This window comes from Rana temporaria, chromosome 7, assembly GCF_905171775.1.
Source record: "Rana temporaria chromosome 7, aRanTem1.1, whole genome shotgun sequence".
NCBI classification, from domain to species: Eukaryota; Metazoa; Chordata; class Amphibia; order Anura; family Ranidae; genus Rana; species Rana temporaria.
In genome coordinates, this window is record NC_053495.1 from 196,861,936 (window position 1) to 196,876,542 (window position 14,607).

Genomic DNA, 14,607 nt, shown 5'->3' on the forward strand with positions numbered 1-14,607 from the left:
AAATGTGAAAATCAGAGGTGTTCTGTCATATTGGCAATAAACAGTCCGTCGGATTTCCAAACACTGTATTTAAGCACATAAGCTCCGTTTTGTGTTGAGAAGAACTGTGAAATCTAAAACTCTGGTGGGTGTAACAAGATTTGTCTTTTTTTTTTTTGCTGATCCGAAAATGATCCGATCTGTGACTCCTGATTCGAGGATCGATCCGATCCGTGAGTTTTTTGATCCGTTGCACCCCTACCGCATAGTATTGAATCCCACCAGCATGCTGCCCAATATACCCGGTCCAGCCATCAGTAAGGGGTTAATATTCATTATAGGACGGATTCACACTCACCTGGCAACTGACTGCATTACTTTAGTAGACGTGTCCTTCAGAGTGTCCTTCAGGTTGTCCTTCAAGTTGCTGAAGAGGCGCCCCGCTCCTCCTTTCACCATGTCCAGGAGGCCCCCTCCATAATTGGCCTCCATGTCCGGGGAAGAGGCACCTGCAAGAAGGCCAGAAAGGGGTTAATTATTCCATTGTATCTAAACCAGAACTTGCCTTCTACATACTTATACCTCAAGTCACCCCAACAAGGGTCTCTACTGTCTATTATATCAGATTAGGGAGCCTCTAGTTGGCCGCACATAATATTTAGTAAAGGTAGAGCTACAGAAAGCTGCAGACATGATACAGGAGATGGTCATATAAAATAGACATGCTACAGGGGATATATAGAGACTGCAGACATAGAACAGGTGATGGTCAGAGACTGCAGAAATTATACAGGTGAAGGTCAGAGACTGCAGACATGCTACAGGTGATGGTCAGAGACCGCAGACATGATACAGGAGATGCTTAGAGACTGCAGATATATGACAGCTGATGGTCAGAGACTGCAGATATGATACAGGAGATTATCAGAGACTGCAGATGTGATACAAGAGATGGTCAGAGACTGCAGACATGATACAAGAGTTGGTCAGAGAGTGCAGAGATATAAGTGGGAAATGGTCAGAGACTGCAGACATGATACAGAAAATGGTCAGAGACTGCAGACATGAAACATGACATGTCAGAGACTGCAGACATGATGCAGGTGATGGTCAGAAACTGCAGACATGATACAGGAGATTGTCAGAGACTGCAGACATGATACAGAAGATGGTCAGAGACTGCAGACATGAAACATGACATGGTCAGAGACTGCAGACATGATAGAAGAGATGGTCAGAGACTGCAGACATGATGCAGGTGATGGTCAGAAACTGCAGACATGATACAGGAGATTGTCAGAGACTGCAGACATGATACAGAAGATGGTCAGAGACTGCAGACATGAAACATGACATGGTCAGAGACTGCAGACATGATAGAAGAGATGGTCAGAGACTGCAAACATATAACAGTAGATGGTCAGAGACTGTAGATATATAATGAGAAATGGTCAGAGACTGTAGACATGCAACAGATAATGGTCAGAGACTACAGATGTGCAACAAGAGACAGTCACAGATGGCAGACATGGAACAGGAGACGGTCAGAATCTACAGATGTGCAAAAGGAGATGGTCAGAGACTGCAGACATGATACAGGAGATGGTCAGAAATTGCAGACATGAAACATGACATGTCAGAGACTGCAGACATGATGCAGGTGATGGTCAGAAACTGCAGACATGATACAGGAGATTGTCAGAGACTGCAGACATGAAACACGACATGGTCAGAGACTGCAAACATGATAGAAGAGATGGTCAGAGACTGCAAACATATAACAGTAGATGGTCAGAGACTGTAGATATATAATGAGAAATGGTCAGAGACTGTAGACATGCAACAGATAATGGTCAGAGACTACAGATGTGCAACAAGAGACAGTCACAGATGGCAGACATGGAACAGGAGACGGTCAGAATCTACAGATGTGCAAAAGGAGATGGTCAGAGACTGCAGACATGATACAGGAGATGGTCAGAGATTGCAGACATGGCTTGTTGCGCAAATGCTGCCTGCATTTGCAATGTGCACGTTTCATTTTTCTCTGCTGGCTTGACCAAGCACAAAAACGCAGAATCATCAGGGCCCCTGAGGGCCACACAGTAAGTGCCAAAGATCTGCACAAACCACCCCATCTCCCCTCCTAGGAATTTTGGGCCAGATTCACGTAGGGGAGCGGCGGCGTAACGCATCTTAAAAACGTTATACCGCTGCAAGTTTTTATCGCAAGTGCCTGATTCACAGAGCACTTGCGATGAAAACTACACCGGCGCAAGGCGGGCCAATTCAAATGGGCGTGTGCCATTTAAATTAGGTGCGCTCCCGCGCCGGACCTACTGCGCATGCTCAGTTGCGCAATTCCCGTCGTGATTTGCGCGCCGTGATGTAATTTTTCCGAACGGCGACGCGCGTAGCGTAATTCCGTATTCCCGGACGGCTTACGCAAACGACGTTCATTTTTAAATTTCGACGCGGGAACGACGGCCATACTTTAGACAGCAATACGTTTGCTGACTAAAGTTAGGGCACCTAAAACGACGACTAACTTTGCGACGGGAAACTAGACTAGCGGCGACGTAGCGAACGCGAAAATCCGTCGTAACTCCTAATTTGCATACCCGACGCTGGTTTACGACGCGAACTCCCCCCAGCGGCGGCCGCGGTACTGCATCCTAAGATCCGACAGTGTAAAACAATTACACCTGTCGGATCTTAGGGCTATCTATGCGGAACTGATTCTATGAATCGGCCGCATAGATAGAAACAGAGATACGCCGTCGTATCCCTTTTGTGAATCTGGCCCTTTATGTTCAATGTAACATTTCACTGGAAGGAGCTGAATTGCAACTAATAGATTGTAGGACTTTTTTTGGTATAAAATAATTTGTATTGTTTGTAGCATTTTTTTTTCTATCAAGTTTGGAAAGGGTTAGAACCTCAGTGGAGTTTGTATTGCTGTCTGTGTCCACTCTGGGGGGAGTACATGGAGATCATATCCCCCCTTATGTATTTATACATGGAGATCATACCCCCCCTTATGTATTTATACATGGAGATCATATCCCCCCCTTATGTATTTATACATGGGCCCATATTCTCTGTAAAAATCCGCGGGCTGCGCTTAAGGCACTTACACTCCGCTGTCCCAACTTACAGGAGCAAGTGTTGTATTCCACAAACACTTGCTCTGTAAGTTGGGACGGCGGAGTGTAAATGCCCCGGCGTAGCCTGGCGGATCTCCAAGGGGGCGGCTTGTATTCAAATTAAGCGCCCCCCCGATTCTAATGAACTGCGCATGCGCCGGGCTTCAAAAAGCCCAGTGCGCATGCTCCAGTTCTCGGCGGAAAACGTCAATGACGCCGACGTGTGCGTCATTGACGTAAAGTCGTATTCAAGAACGACTTATGGAATAAGATAGATAGATAGATAGATAGATAGATAGAGATAGATGGATAGAGAGATAGATAGATAGATACATAGATAGATAGATAGATAGATATAGAGAGATAGATAGATAGATAGATAGAGATAGATGGATAGATAGATAGATAGATAGATACATACATAGAGAGATAGATAGATAGATAGATAGAGATAGATGGATAGATAGATAGATAGATAGATAGATAGATAGATAGATAGATAGATAGATATAGAGAGATAGATAGATAGATAGATAGATAGATAGATAGATAGATAGATAGATAGATAGATAGAGCGATAGATAGATAGATAGATAGATAGATATAGATACTGCCTCATTGTCTATAGACTGCTATGGACCCATCTAAACTATATAGAGAGTATAACAACCCATACATTTTTTATATATATATACTGTATTATATATATATATGTGTTTTTTCTTTTTCCTGGGTTGTTGTTCTCTCTATAGAGTTTTTCTGGGTCCATAGCAGTCTATAGACAATGACTCAGTATATATATATATATATATCTCTCTCTATAGAGTTTTTCTGGGTCCATAGCAGTCTATAGACAATGACTCAGTATATATATATATATATCTCTCTCTCTATAGAGTTTATCTGGGTCCATAGCAGTCTACAGACAATGACGCTACAACAATATCTAAATTGACCCCCAACATGCGTCCGCCATGCCAGACACCCTCAATTACAACAAACTGGACATGGCGGTATCATTACCCTTTCATACGCATCGCGCTGATTCGCCGGCATTTCTAAACCAGACGCAAACCACGACACGCATATTCCAGGCGGACGGAACCACGGGAGCATAGCGTGTAATGTTGTGGATTTATGCGGGAAAAAACATCTCCGAATATATTGGTGGCAATCTGATGAGCAATGCAAATGCAATGGAATGAAATTTCCATAGAAGAGCCGCTGAATGACACGCGCGTCTCCCCGGCCAGCCCGACCCCGGTGTACCGCATCCATCATTGTTTGGAAACAAGAAGACCGAGGAAAACAATCCCACTCCTCTTGTATGAAGGATGCAAATGCTGAACAATACAAAAGACGTTGTTTTGAAAGTCGGCTGGAGGACGTGGTACCACGCCGCGCTCGTCTCGGGAATGCGTGTTTTGGGGATGAGGCTTAAAGCCGTATAAAACCCAAAACAAAAAACGTTTAAACATATCGCAGCTTGTCAATCATTACGAATGGTGGCTGCATTTGTTTTCTTTTTTTTTTTTTTTGTGGCTTTTTCCTCCTCTGTTTTCACCTGGTGATCTGACCAGTAACACTACTCCTCCATGTCAGTGCCTACCACTCTGGATGAAGGAGCACAGGAGGCGCATTCTGACAGCAGCATTGTCTGCCTGGAAGGGGGGGGGGGAGAGTGTTAGATGTACTAACAAATTGAAGCCAAACTCCAGCTCACACTTTATAAGTAGTTACGGCAAACAGTTTATCCTTTTTGGGATAGAGGTTTTAACCACTTCAATACCGGGCACTTTCACCCCTTTCCTTTCCCAGGCCAATTTTTAGCTTTCAGCGCTCTTGCACTTTCAATGACAATTGCGCGGTCATGCTACGCTGTACCCAAATGAAATGTTTATCGTTTTGTTCACACCAATAGAGCTTTCTTCTGGTGGTATTTATTCACGACTCCGTTTTTAATTTTTTGCGGTATAAGCCAAAATAAAGAGCAGAAATTTTGAAAAATAAATAAATATTTTCTTCTTTCTATTGTAAAAGAAATAAAAAAAAAATCGAATTTTGTCATAAATTAAAGCCAAAACGTATTCTGCTACATGTCTTTGGTAAATAAAATCCCTGTTAAGTGTATAATAATTGGTTTGTGTGATCGAGGAACAGATGTGTGCAGGTGATCATTGGGACATGTGTGTGGTGACAGTGTTTTGCGGACACTATTTTGGGGGACACGTGTGTGGGGACAGTGTTTTGGGGACAGTGTTTGGGACATGTGTGTGGGGACATATGTGGGGGACAGGTATTTTTACTGTGTGGGGAGATGTGTGTGGTGACAGTGTTTTGGGGACACTATTTTGGGGGACATTGTGTGGGAACATGTGTGTGTTTACACTGTGTGGGAACATGTGTGGGGACATGTGTGTGTTTACACTGTGTGGGAACATGTGTGTGTTTACACTGTGTGGGAACATGTGTGTGTTTACACTGTGTGGGGACATGTGTGTGTTTACACTGTGTGGGAACATGTGTGTGTTTACACTGTGTGGGGACATGTGTGTGTTTACACTGTGTGGGGACATGTGTGTGTTTACACTGTGTGGGGACATGTGTGTGTGTGTTTACACTGTGTGGGGACATGTGTGTGTTTACACTGTGTGGGGACATGTGTGTGTTTACACTGTGTGGGGACATGTGTGTGTTTACACTGTGTGGGAACATGTGTGTGTTTACACTGTGTGGGGACATGTGTGTGTTTACACTGTGTGGGGACATGTGTGTGTTTACACTGTGTGGGGACATGTGTGTGTTTACACTGTGTGGGGACATGTGTGTGGTGACAGTATTTTGGGGACACTATTTTGAGGGACATGTGTGTGGTGACAGTATTTTGGGGACACTATTTTGAGGGACATGTGTGTGGGGACACTATTTTGAGGGACATGTGTGTGGTGACAGTGTTTTGGGGACACTATTTTGAGGGACATGTGTGTGGGGACACTATTTTGAGGGACATGTGTGTGGGGACAGTGTTTTGGGGACACTATTTTGGGGGACATTGTGTGGGAACATGTGTGTGGGGACGAGTGTGGGGACACTATTTTGGGGACACTATTTTGGGTGACATTGTGTGGGGACACTAGGCTGATGATCAGTGTGTAAAAAGCTGTAAAAAAACGCTCATACTCACTGATCACCGGTCGGCTGCAGCGGTGTCCCCCGATTGGGTCACAGTGCTGGAGAATGGGGAGATGTCAGTATAAACACAACATCTTGCCGTTCTTCCTAGTGACATGTCACTGATCGAATGCTCCCTCTCATTGGGAACAGCGATCACGTGATGTGACATGGCAAACCACGCCCCCTAACAGTTAGAATCACTCCCTAGGTCACACTTAACCCCTTCATCGCCCCCTACAGGTTAACCCCTTCACTGCCAGTGTCATTTTTGCAGTAATCAGTGCATTTATATAGCACCGATCGCTGTATAAATGACAATGGTCCCAAAATGATGTCAAAAATGTCCGCCATAATGTCGCAGCCATGATAAAAATCGCTGATCGCCGCCATTACTAGTAAAAATAAAAAATATTAATAAAAATGCCTTAAAACTATCCCCTATTTTGTAGACGCTATAACTTTTGCGCAAACCAACCACTATACACTTACTGCGATTTTTTTACCAAAAATATGTAGAATAATACATATATCGGCCTAAACTGAGGGAAATATTTTTTATGGATATTTATTACAGCAAAAAGTAAAAAATATTGAATTTTTTTCAAAATTGTCGCTCTATTTTTGTTTATAGCGCAAAAAAATAAAACCGCAGAGGTGATCAAATACCACCAAAAGAAAGCTCTATTTGTGAGAAAAAAGGATTTTGTTTGAGTACAGCGTCGCACGACCGCGCAATTGTCAGTTAAAGCGATGAAGTGCCGAATCGCAAAAAGTGGCCCGGTCTTTGGTCAGCCAAATGGTCCGGGGCTGAAGTGGTTAAAGTTCTGCTTTAAGATACAATCAAAACGGCTGAGTTATTGCTGTGGCATAAATATATATATATATATATATATCATTTTTTTTTTTTTTTTGCTATAGCTCCACTTTAATGCCATATGGTGGGAGCATCAAAAAAAAAAATCTAAATAAAAAAATAAAAAAAAGATTGCCTGCTCAGATTTGTGGCACACGGCCAGCTTGGCCCGCCTCAGGTTGGCTGACCCAAATTCAGGCCTGTGCACAGACCGCCTACACAGCACCCATGCTGCTTAGTAATAATTTCCTGCTCAACAACCTACCCACACAAGTGTGGGCAACATGTTAAAAATAACCCAGAGGCCTGTGCGATTAGCGAGCGAGCGCACAGAGCTTGTAGCTGGGCTGGCCACAGAATCTGAATTTCCAAATATCCAGAAATTCACCAGCCGGGGGGAACAAACCTGAAATATGCCGGAGCGCCATTAATCAAATCATCACTGCAATAAAAACGAAATTATCCACAAAAAAATGTATATTCCTCTCAGTCCAGCTTCCCATCAGATCTGGGGCACACCCTAATCACTCTGCGCAGTGCTGATTTCCCCCTACTGCCCAGGCTCCCCCCCCCCCCCCGCAGTGTCGCTGGCTTCCCTCCTCTCCCCCAGGCTGTTGCGAGGGATGTTTTAAGATGTGTAGCACCCTTTACCATAGGTGGGTGCTAGGTAGGATTTTTCTGTGGCAGGCAAATTTAGGCAGGCCTATGCTTCAGGCTAGGCCTGCTTGTTTTGATCTGGGGGCAGGAGAGTGGTTAGTGTAGCAGTGGGTGTGACCGCCTGCGTTATGCATCACAAACGCACTGGAATGCACCTAAACACAGAAAAAATGCGCTGAAACACACATGTCCTTATTTAAAGCGGAGTTCCACCCACAAATTGAACTTCCACTTTTTCGGATTTCTCCCCCTACCTCCAGTGTCACATTTGGCACCTTTCAAGGGGGAAGGGGGGAGCAGATACCTGTGTAATCCGGGTATTTTATCCCACTTATGGGCGTAGATCACCGCAAGAAAACGCGGTGATCTACGCCATGTCCGGACCCTTCTCCGCCCCCGCTGTCTTCTGGGAGACACACAGGTCCCAGAAGACAGCTGGACCAGTGAGATCCCGCAGCACGAGATAACCATAAAATATCCATCCACAAATGGAAGCCTTCACAAGGGGATTAGAAGCAAAATCCAGCAGGAGCTCCAGAGTATAAAAGAGAAGAGAGGCGCCTCTAAGTGTAGCAATAAGTTGGTAAATGTTGTACCTTCATTAAATGTAACCATATTGCTACACTTGGAGGCCCCTCTCTTCTTTTTTTATACTCAGTTGTGACATGACGCTACTCTTATATCAAGACATCGCTTGTATATCAAGGCAAAATTTATTAAGAAATTCTGCTCGTCTTGTAAAACGCTCTCAAACCAAGTTACTCTCAAACCAAGGTTTACTGTATATAAATCCTGTATAATAATAATAATAATAATAATAATAGGGGAGGTTGCAGTGCTACCACAGTTGTCTTCATCCTGGTAATAAAACATGGGCCCAGATTCACAAAGCACTTACGCCGACGTATAACACGTTACGCCGACATAAGTGCCAATGTGCTCCGTTGTATGTGTGCGGCAGACCCACGAACCAACATGCGCCTAAAAACAAGCTACACCCCGCCGACGTAGCTTGCACACGCCGGCGTAGGGTGGGCGCACATTTAGGCTGGGAGCATGGTGCCGCTCCCATTGATTAGCCATTCAAACATGCAAATGGGGGAAAATCGCCGATTCACGAACGTGCGTGTGCCCGGCGCATGCTACGCGAGATGCGCGTAAGTTGTACAGTACGTCCAGCGTAAAGTTATTCCCCATATATGAGGTGAAACCCGGCAACAGACATGCTCAGGTCTGCACCAGGGAACACAAGCCGGCGTATTGTGCGTTGGACGTGTGTCTGGCTGGGCGTACGTTATGTTCACGGCGTACGCAGTGATCCGGCGTAGCTTGGGTGGTTGTGAGCAGGCGCAGGGGGGTGCTGTGTATGCGTCCACGTCATGTTCGTGATACGTACCTGTCTGGCGCTCAGGCCATCATTTGCATGGGGTCACGCCTCATTTGCATGGGGTTACGCCCACTTCCACCTACGCCGGCGTGCGCCTTTCGAAACCCACGCCACTCTGGCACAGCGTTGGGAGCACTGGCTTGCTGAATGCAATGCTTGCCTCTCCGCGCTACGTTGGCGTGGCGTACGGTGTTTGCTCTACGGCGGCGTAATGTGCGCCTGAGGCCCCGTACACACGGCCGAGGAACTCGACGTGCCAAGCACGTCGAGTTCCTCGTCGAGTTCTGGGATGAAGCCCAGGCCGCCTTCTCCCATAGAACAACGAGAAAATAGAGAACATGTTCTCTATTTTCTCGACGAGCTCCTCGGCGGCTCCATCGAGCCAAAAGTGTACAGACGACAGAGTTTCTCGGCAGAATCCGGGTTTTGACCGAGTTTCTCTGTGAATTCTGCCGAGAAACTCTGTCGTGTGTACGAGGCCTTATGCCGCGTACACACCATCACTTTATGTGATGAAAAAAAATGACGTTTTTAAAAACGTCACTTTAATTGACGTCGTTTTATGTCTTGTAAAAAACGACCAAAAAAAAATTGAAGCATGCTTCAATTTTATGTGTCGTTTTTCAAAAGTGCACTTTTTACTTCACAGAAATTGACCGTGTGTAGCAAAAAAACGTCGTTTTGTAAGACGTTTTTTCATCCACGCATGCCCAGAAGCTACTTATGAAGCAAGCTTCAATGGTAAAACGTGGTGGAACGTAACCTCACTTTGCAAGAACATTGTGAGAAAACGACGGTGTGTAGGCAACTTCGTCTTTGAAAATTGAAGTTTCAAAAACGTCATTTTTTACTTCACAGAAAGTGTCGTTTTTTTTCATCACATAAAGTGATGGTGTGTATGCGGCATAACTCTCTGTGAATCTGGGCCATGGACTTTACATGCACTGTCCATGGTGCTGAAGTATATAACACAATGTTATGGTACACAGACTGGTAACACAGCATGGCATATATCTGTGCTGTCCTTGGTGCTGATATTGTAGTATTCAAACTAATGATATAGAAGGGACTTTGCCATGGTGGAAGCATATTAGATATTATAGGGCCAGATTCACCAAAGAGATACGACGGCGTATCTCCTGATACGCCGTTGTATCTCTGTTTCTATCTATGCGGCCGATTCATAGAACCAGTTACGCATAGATAGCCAGAAGATCCGACAGGTGTAATTGTTTTACATTGTCGGATCTTAGGATGCAGTACCGCGGCCGCCGCTGGGGGGAGTTTGCGTCGTAAACCAGCGTCGGGTATGCAAATTAGGAGTTACGGCGATTCCCAACGGATTTTCGCGTTCGCTACGTCGCCGCTAGTCTAGTTTCCCATCGCAAAGTTAGTCGGTTCTTTTGGTGCCTTAACTTTACACAGCAATCGTATTGCTGTATAAAGTATGGCCGTCGTTCCCGCGTCGAAATTTTAAAAACAACGTCGTTTGCGTAAGCCGTCCGGGAATATGGAATTACGCTACGCGCGTCGCTGTTCGAAAAAATGACGTCACGGCGCGCAAAGCACGGCGGGAGTTCGGAAACGGAGCATGCGCGGTAGGTCCGGCGCGGGAGCGCGCCTAATTTAAATGGCACACGCCCATTTAAATTGGCCCGCCTTGCGCCGGAGGCCACCGGGCGTAGGTTTTCATCGCAAGTGCTTGGTGAATCAGGCACTTGCGATGAAAAGTTGCGGCGGTGTAACGTATCTACGATACGTTACGCCGCCGCTGCCCTACGTGAATCTGGCCCATAGTATTTAATAAGGTGATATGATATCATAACATGATATAGATGATATGATTATATATATACACACACACACAGGGCCGGATTCAGGTAGGAGATACGACGGCGTATCTCCAGATACGCCGTCGTATCTCTGAGTTGCGGCGTCGTATCTATGCGCCTGATTCATAGAATCAGTTACGCATAGATTTCCCTAAGATCCGACTGGCGTAAGTGTCTTACACCGCCGTATCGTAGGCTGCATATTTACGCTGGCCGCTAGGTGGCGCTTCCGTCGATCTTACGCGAGGAATATGCTAATTAGGTAGATATGCCGATTCACAAACGTACGTACGCCCGGCTCTATTTTGTTACGTCGTATACGTTAGGCTTTTTCGGCGTAAGGTTGCTCCTGCTCTAAGTATGGACGTCGTTTCCGCGTTGAATTTTGAAATTTTTACGTTGTTTGCGTAAGTCGTTCGCGAATAGGGCTGTACGTAAGTTACGGTCACGTCTAAAGCATTGACGATTTGCTGGCGGAATTTTCGAAGCATGCGCACTGGGATTCTTTTACGAACGGCGCATGCGGGGTCATGTTAAATTTAAATAAAACACGCCCACAACATCCCCATTTGAATTAGGCGGGCTTACGCCAACCCACATACATTACGCCGCCGTAACTTAGGGCGCAAGTTCTTTCTGAATACGGAACTTGCGCCCAAATTTACTGCGGCGTAACGTATCTGAGATGCGTTACGCCAGCAGAAAGATCCGCTGATCTTTCTGAATCCAGCCCACAGTATATAACAGTACTATATATATTGTGGTAAATTGGTATTACTATGTAACCTATACCTGAGCAGTTCAGCTCAGTTGCTTAATCTAGGTGGAATATGGCGTGTACATATAAAGGGTATGATCCATCATGCAGTATGCATTGACAGGCAGATTAGAGCTGGTAATAAAGCAGAACAGGATAAGCAGATGTTGTGGAAATCCATTTATCATGTGTATTCTCGGTGAGCTTTGTGTGTTTCTTCCAGATCTGTGCAGTAATCCAGTGTGAGACTTCCTGTAATAAAGACCAAACACTGCTGCTCTCTCTCCTTGTGCAGGATGACTGGTCTTGTCTCCGCCCCCTCCTATAGTTTTCTGCAGGCAGCCTGTAGTGGGTGGAGCCTGTTGGGTCCCTCCCATCGCTCACTGCTGCTCTCTCTCCTTGAGCAGGAAGACTGGTCTTGTCTCCGCCCCTTCCTGTCATTTTCTGCAGGCAGCCTACAGTAGGTGGAGCCTGCTGGGTCCCTCCCACTGCTCACTGCTGCCCTCTCAGCTTGTGCAGCACGACTGGTCTTGTCTCCGCCCCTTCCTGTAGTTTTCTGCAGGCAGGCTGTAGTGGGCGGAGCCAGCTGGGTCCCTTCCACCACTCACTGCTGCCCTCTCCCCTTGTACAGAACGACTGGTCTTGTCTCCGCCCCCTCCTGTAGGCAGGCTGTAGTGGGCGGAGCCAGCTGGGTCCCTCCCACCGCTCACTGCTGTTCTCTCTCCTTGTGTAGAACGACTGGTCTTGTCCCTGCCCCTTCCTGTAGTTTTTCTGCAGGCAGCCTATCGTAGGTGGGGCTTGTTGGGCCCCTCCCACAGCTCTGTTCTCTGCACAGGCCAGGTTTTTTTTCCAGCGGGAACGCGGGGGAACGCAGTTCCGGCACCTTCTGAACTGACTGTATGTAATAGCAAGGCATGCTGGGGTGTGCTGCAGGGTATTGATGCTCACTGCTGTGGATCTATTTTTGCAGGGGGGTCTATTGTTGCTGGTGGGGGACCTATTGTTTCTAGGGGGGTCTTATGTTGCTTGGGGGGTCAGTTGTTGCTGAAAGAGATCTACTGTTGAGAGAGGGGTCTATTGTTGATGGCAGCCAGAGAGTCTAATAATGCTGGCTGTATGGAGATCTGTTGATGCTGCCATGAGTCTATTGTTGCTGGTGGGGAAATGTTGTTGTGGGTGGTCCATTGATCTATTGTTGCTGGCTGCAGGGGATCTATTTTACTGCTTTTCTTGATATCATTACCAGATTCCATATAAATTACTTAGGACCACAAAATGATACTTGGTTCTATATTGTCGAAACGAGGGGGTACTGGGATATGGGTAGGGGGCGGAGACAAGGGGTGACTTGGAAAGGGGGAGTTCCTGCACCTATTGTCTGAGAAAAAAAGCCCTGGCACAGGCTATGTACAGCACAGCGAGAAAGTCACTGCTACTTTTACAATGTAAGATCTGGGGTTGAAAAGCCACAAAGTGGATTTATAGTTCTTAAAGCTATTGAGCAATATATTTGAAAAAGAAAGCTTTGGCCGAGACAGCAGCGGAAGCCATTGGGTCCTGCTGCTGTCAATCACAGCCAGTGAGCCAATGAGAAGGAAGGGAGGGGGGGCGAGCTACAGCTCTGTGTGTGAATGGACACGCAGAGCAGTGGCTCGGGAGCACACCTGCTCGGGTGCCCCCATTGCAACTGCTTGCTCTGGGGGGCACTCTGCAGGAGGGAGGGGCCAGGAGCGCCGGCGGGGGGGGCGGTCCCGAGATGAGAGGCAAAACCACTGCACAGAGCAGGTAAGTATAACTGTTTCTGTAATCACCAGAAATCCATTGGGCCTCCAACATACCTGGGCTGTCAATGCTGCTGCATCCTTATAGTACAATATATAATAAATAACATGTAAGATATAGAATATGCATGACCCCCGTGTAGCATGCACTGACACCACCATCTCATATGGTCACACACAGCCCCCCCCCCCACCACCATCATCCATTAGGCCTCAAATTGTACCTGAGCTGTCCATGGTGCTGCAGCCTTATAGGCCCAGATTCACAAAGACTTACGACAGCGTATCTACAGATACGCCGTCGTAAGTTCGAATGGCCGCCGTCGTATCTATGCGCCCGATTCATAGAATCAGTTACGCATAGATTTGGCCAAGACACGAGCGGCGAAAGTCTCCTACGCCGTCGTATCTTGGGGTGCATATTTACGCTGGGCGCTTCTGTTGATTTCCGTGTAGAATATGCAAATGAGCCGATTCACGAACGTGCGTATGCCCGTCGCAATTAGTTACGCCGTTTACGTAAGACATACGCCGGCGTAAAGATAAAGCTGGTCTCTAGGTGGCGCAGCCCATGCAAGGTATGGACGTCGGAACAGGCGCGTCTTTTTACGTCGTTTACGTAAGTCGTACGCGAATAGGGCTGTGCGTAAGTTACGTTCACGTCGTAGGCAGTGTTCGACGTATCTTAGGCATTCTATCCGACGCATGCGCACTGGGATACGTCCAAGGACGGCGCATGCGCCGTTCGTTCAAAACGTCAATCACGTCGGGTCACGGTTCATTAGCATAAAACACGCCCACCTCTTGACAATTTGAATTACGCGCGCTTACGCCGGCAACATTTACGCTACGCCGCCGTAACTTAGGACGCAAGTGCTTTGTGAATACAGCACTTGCCTCTCTAAGTTGCGGCGGCGTAGAGTAAATACGATACGCTACGCCCGCCCACACTTGCGCCGCCCTACGTGAATCTAGGCCATAGTATCATAAAACGGGGTGCAGAAGGTGAGTGATACACTATGCAGCATGGACGGACTTCTT

General features: G+C 46.5%; 1 protein-coding gene across 2 annotated transcripts in view; it reads right to left on the reverse strand.

The window, feature by feature from the left end:
* Window positions 1-14,607, reverse strand: part of DNAJC6 (DnaJ heat shock protein family (Hsp40) member C6) — a 137,571-nt gene that overhangs the window by 82,520 nt on the left and 40,444 nt on the right. For both annotated transcript variants that reach the window (XM_040360763.1, XM_040360762.1), the window contains exon 2: window positions 338-488. In XM_040360763.1, the coding sequence (XP_040216697.1) occupies window positions 338-488 (151 nt within the window). The remainder of the gene's footprint in view (window positions 1-337; window positions 489-14,607) is intronic.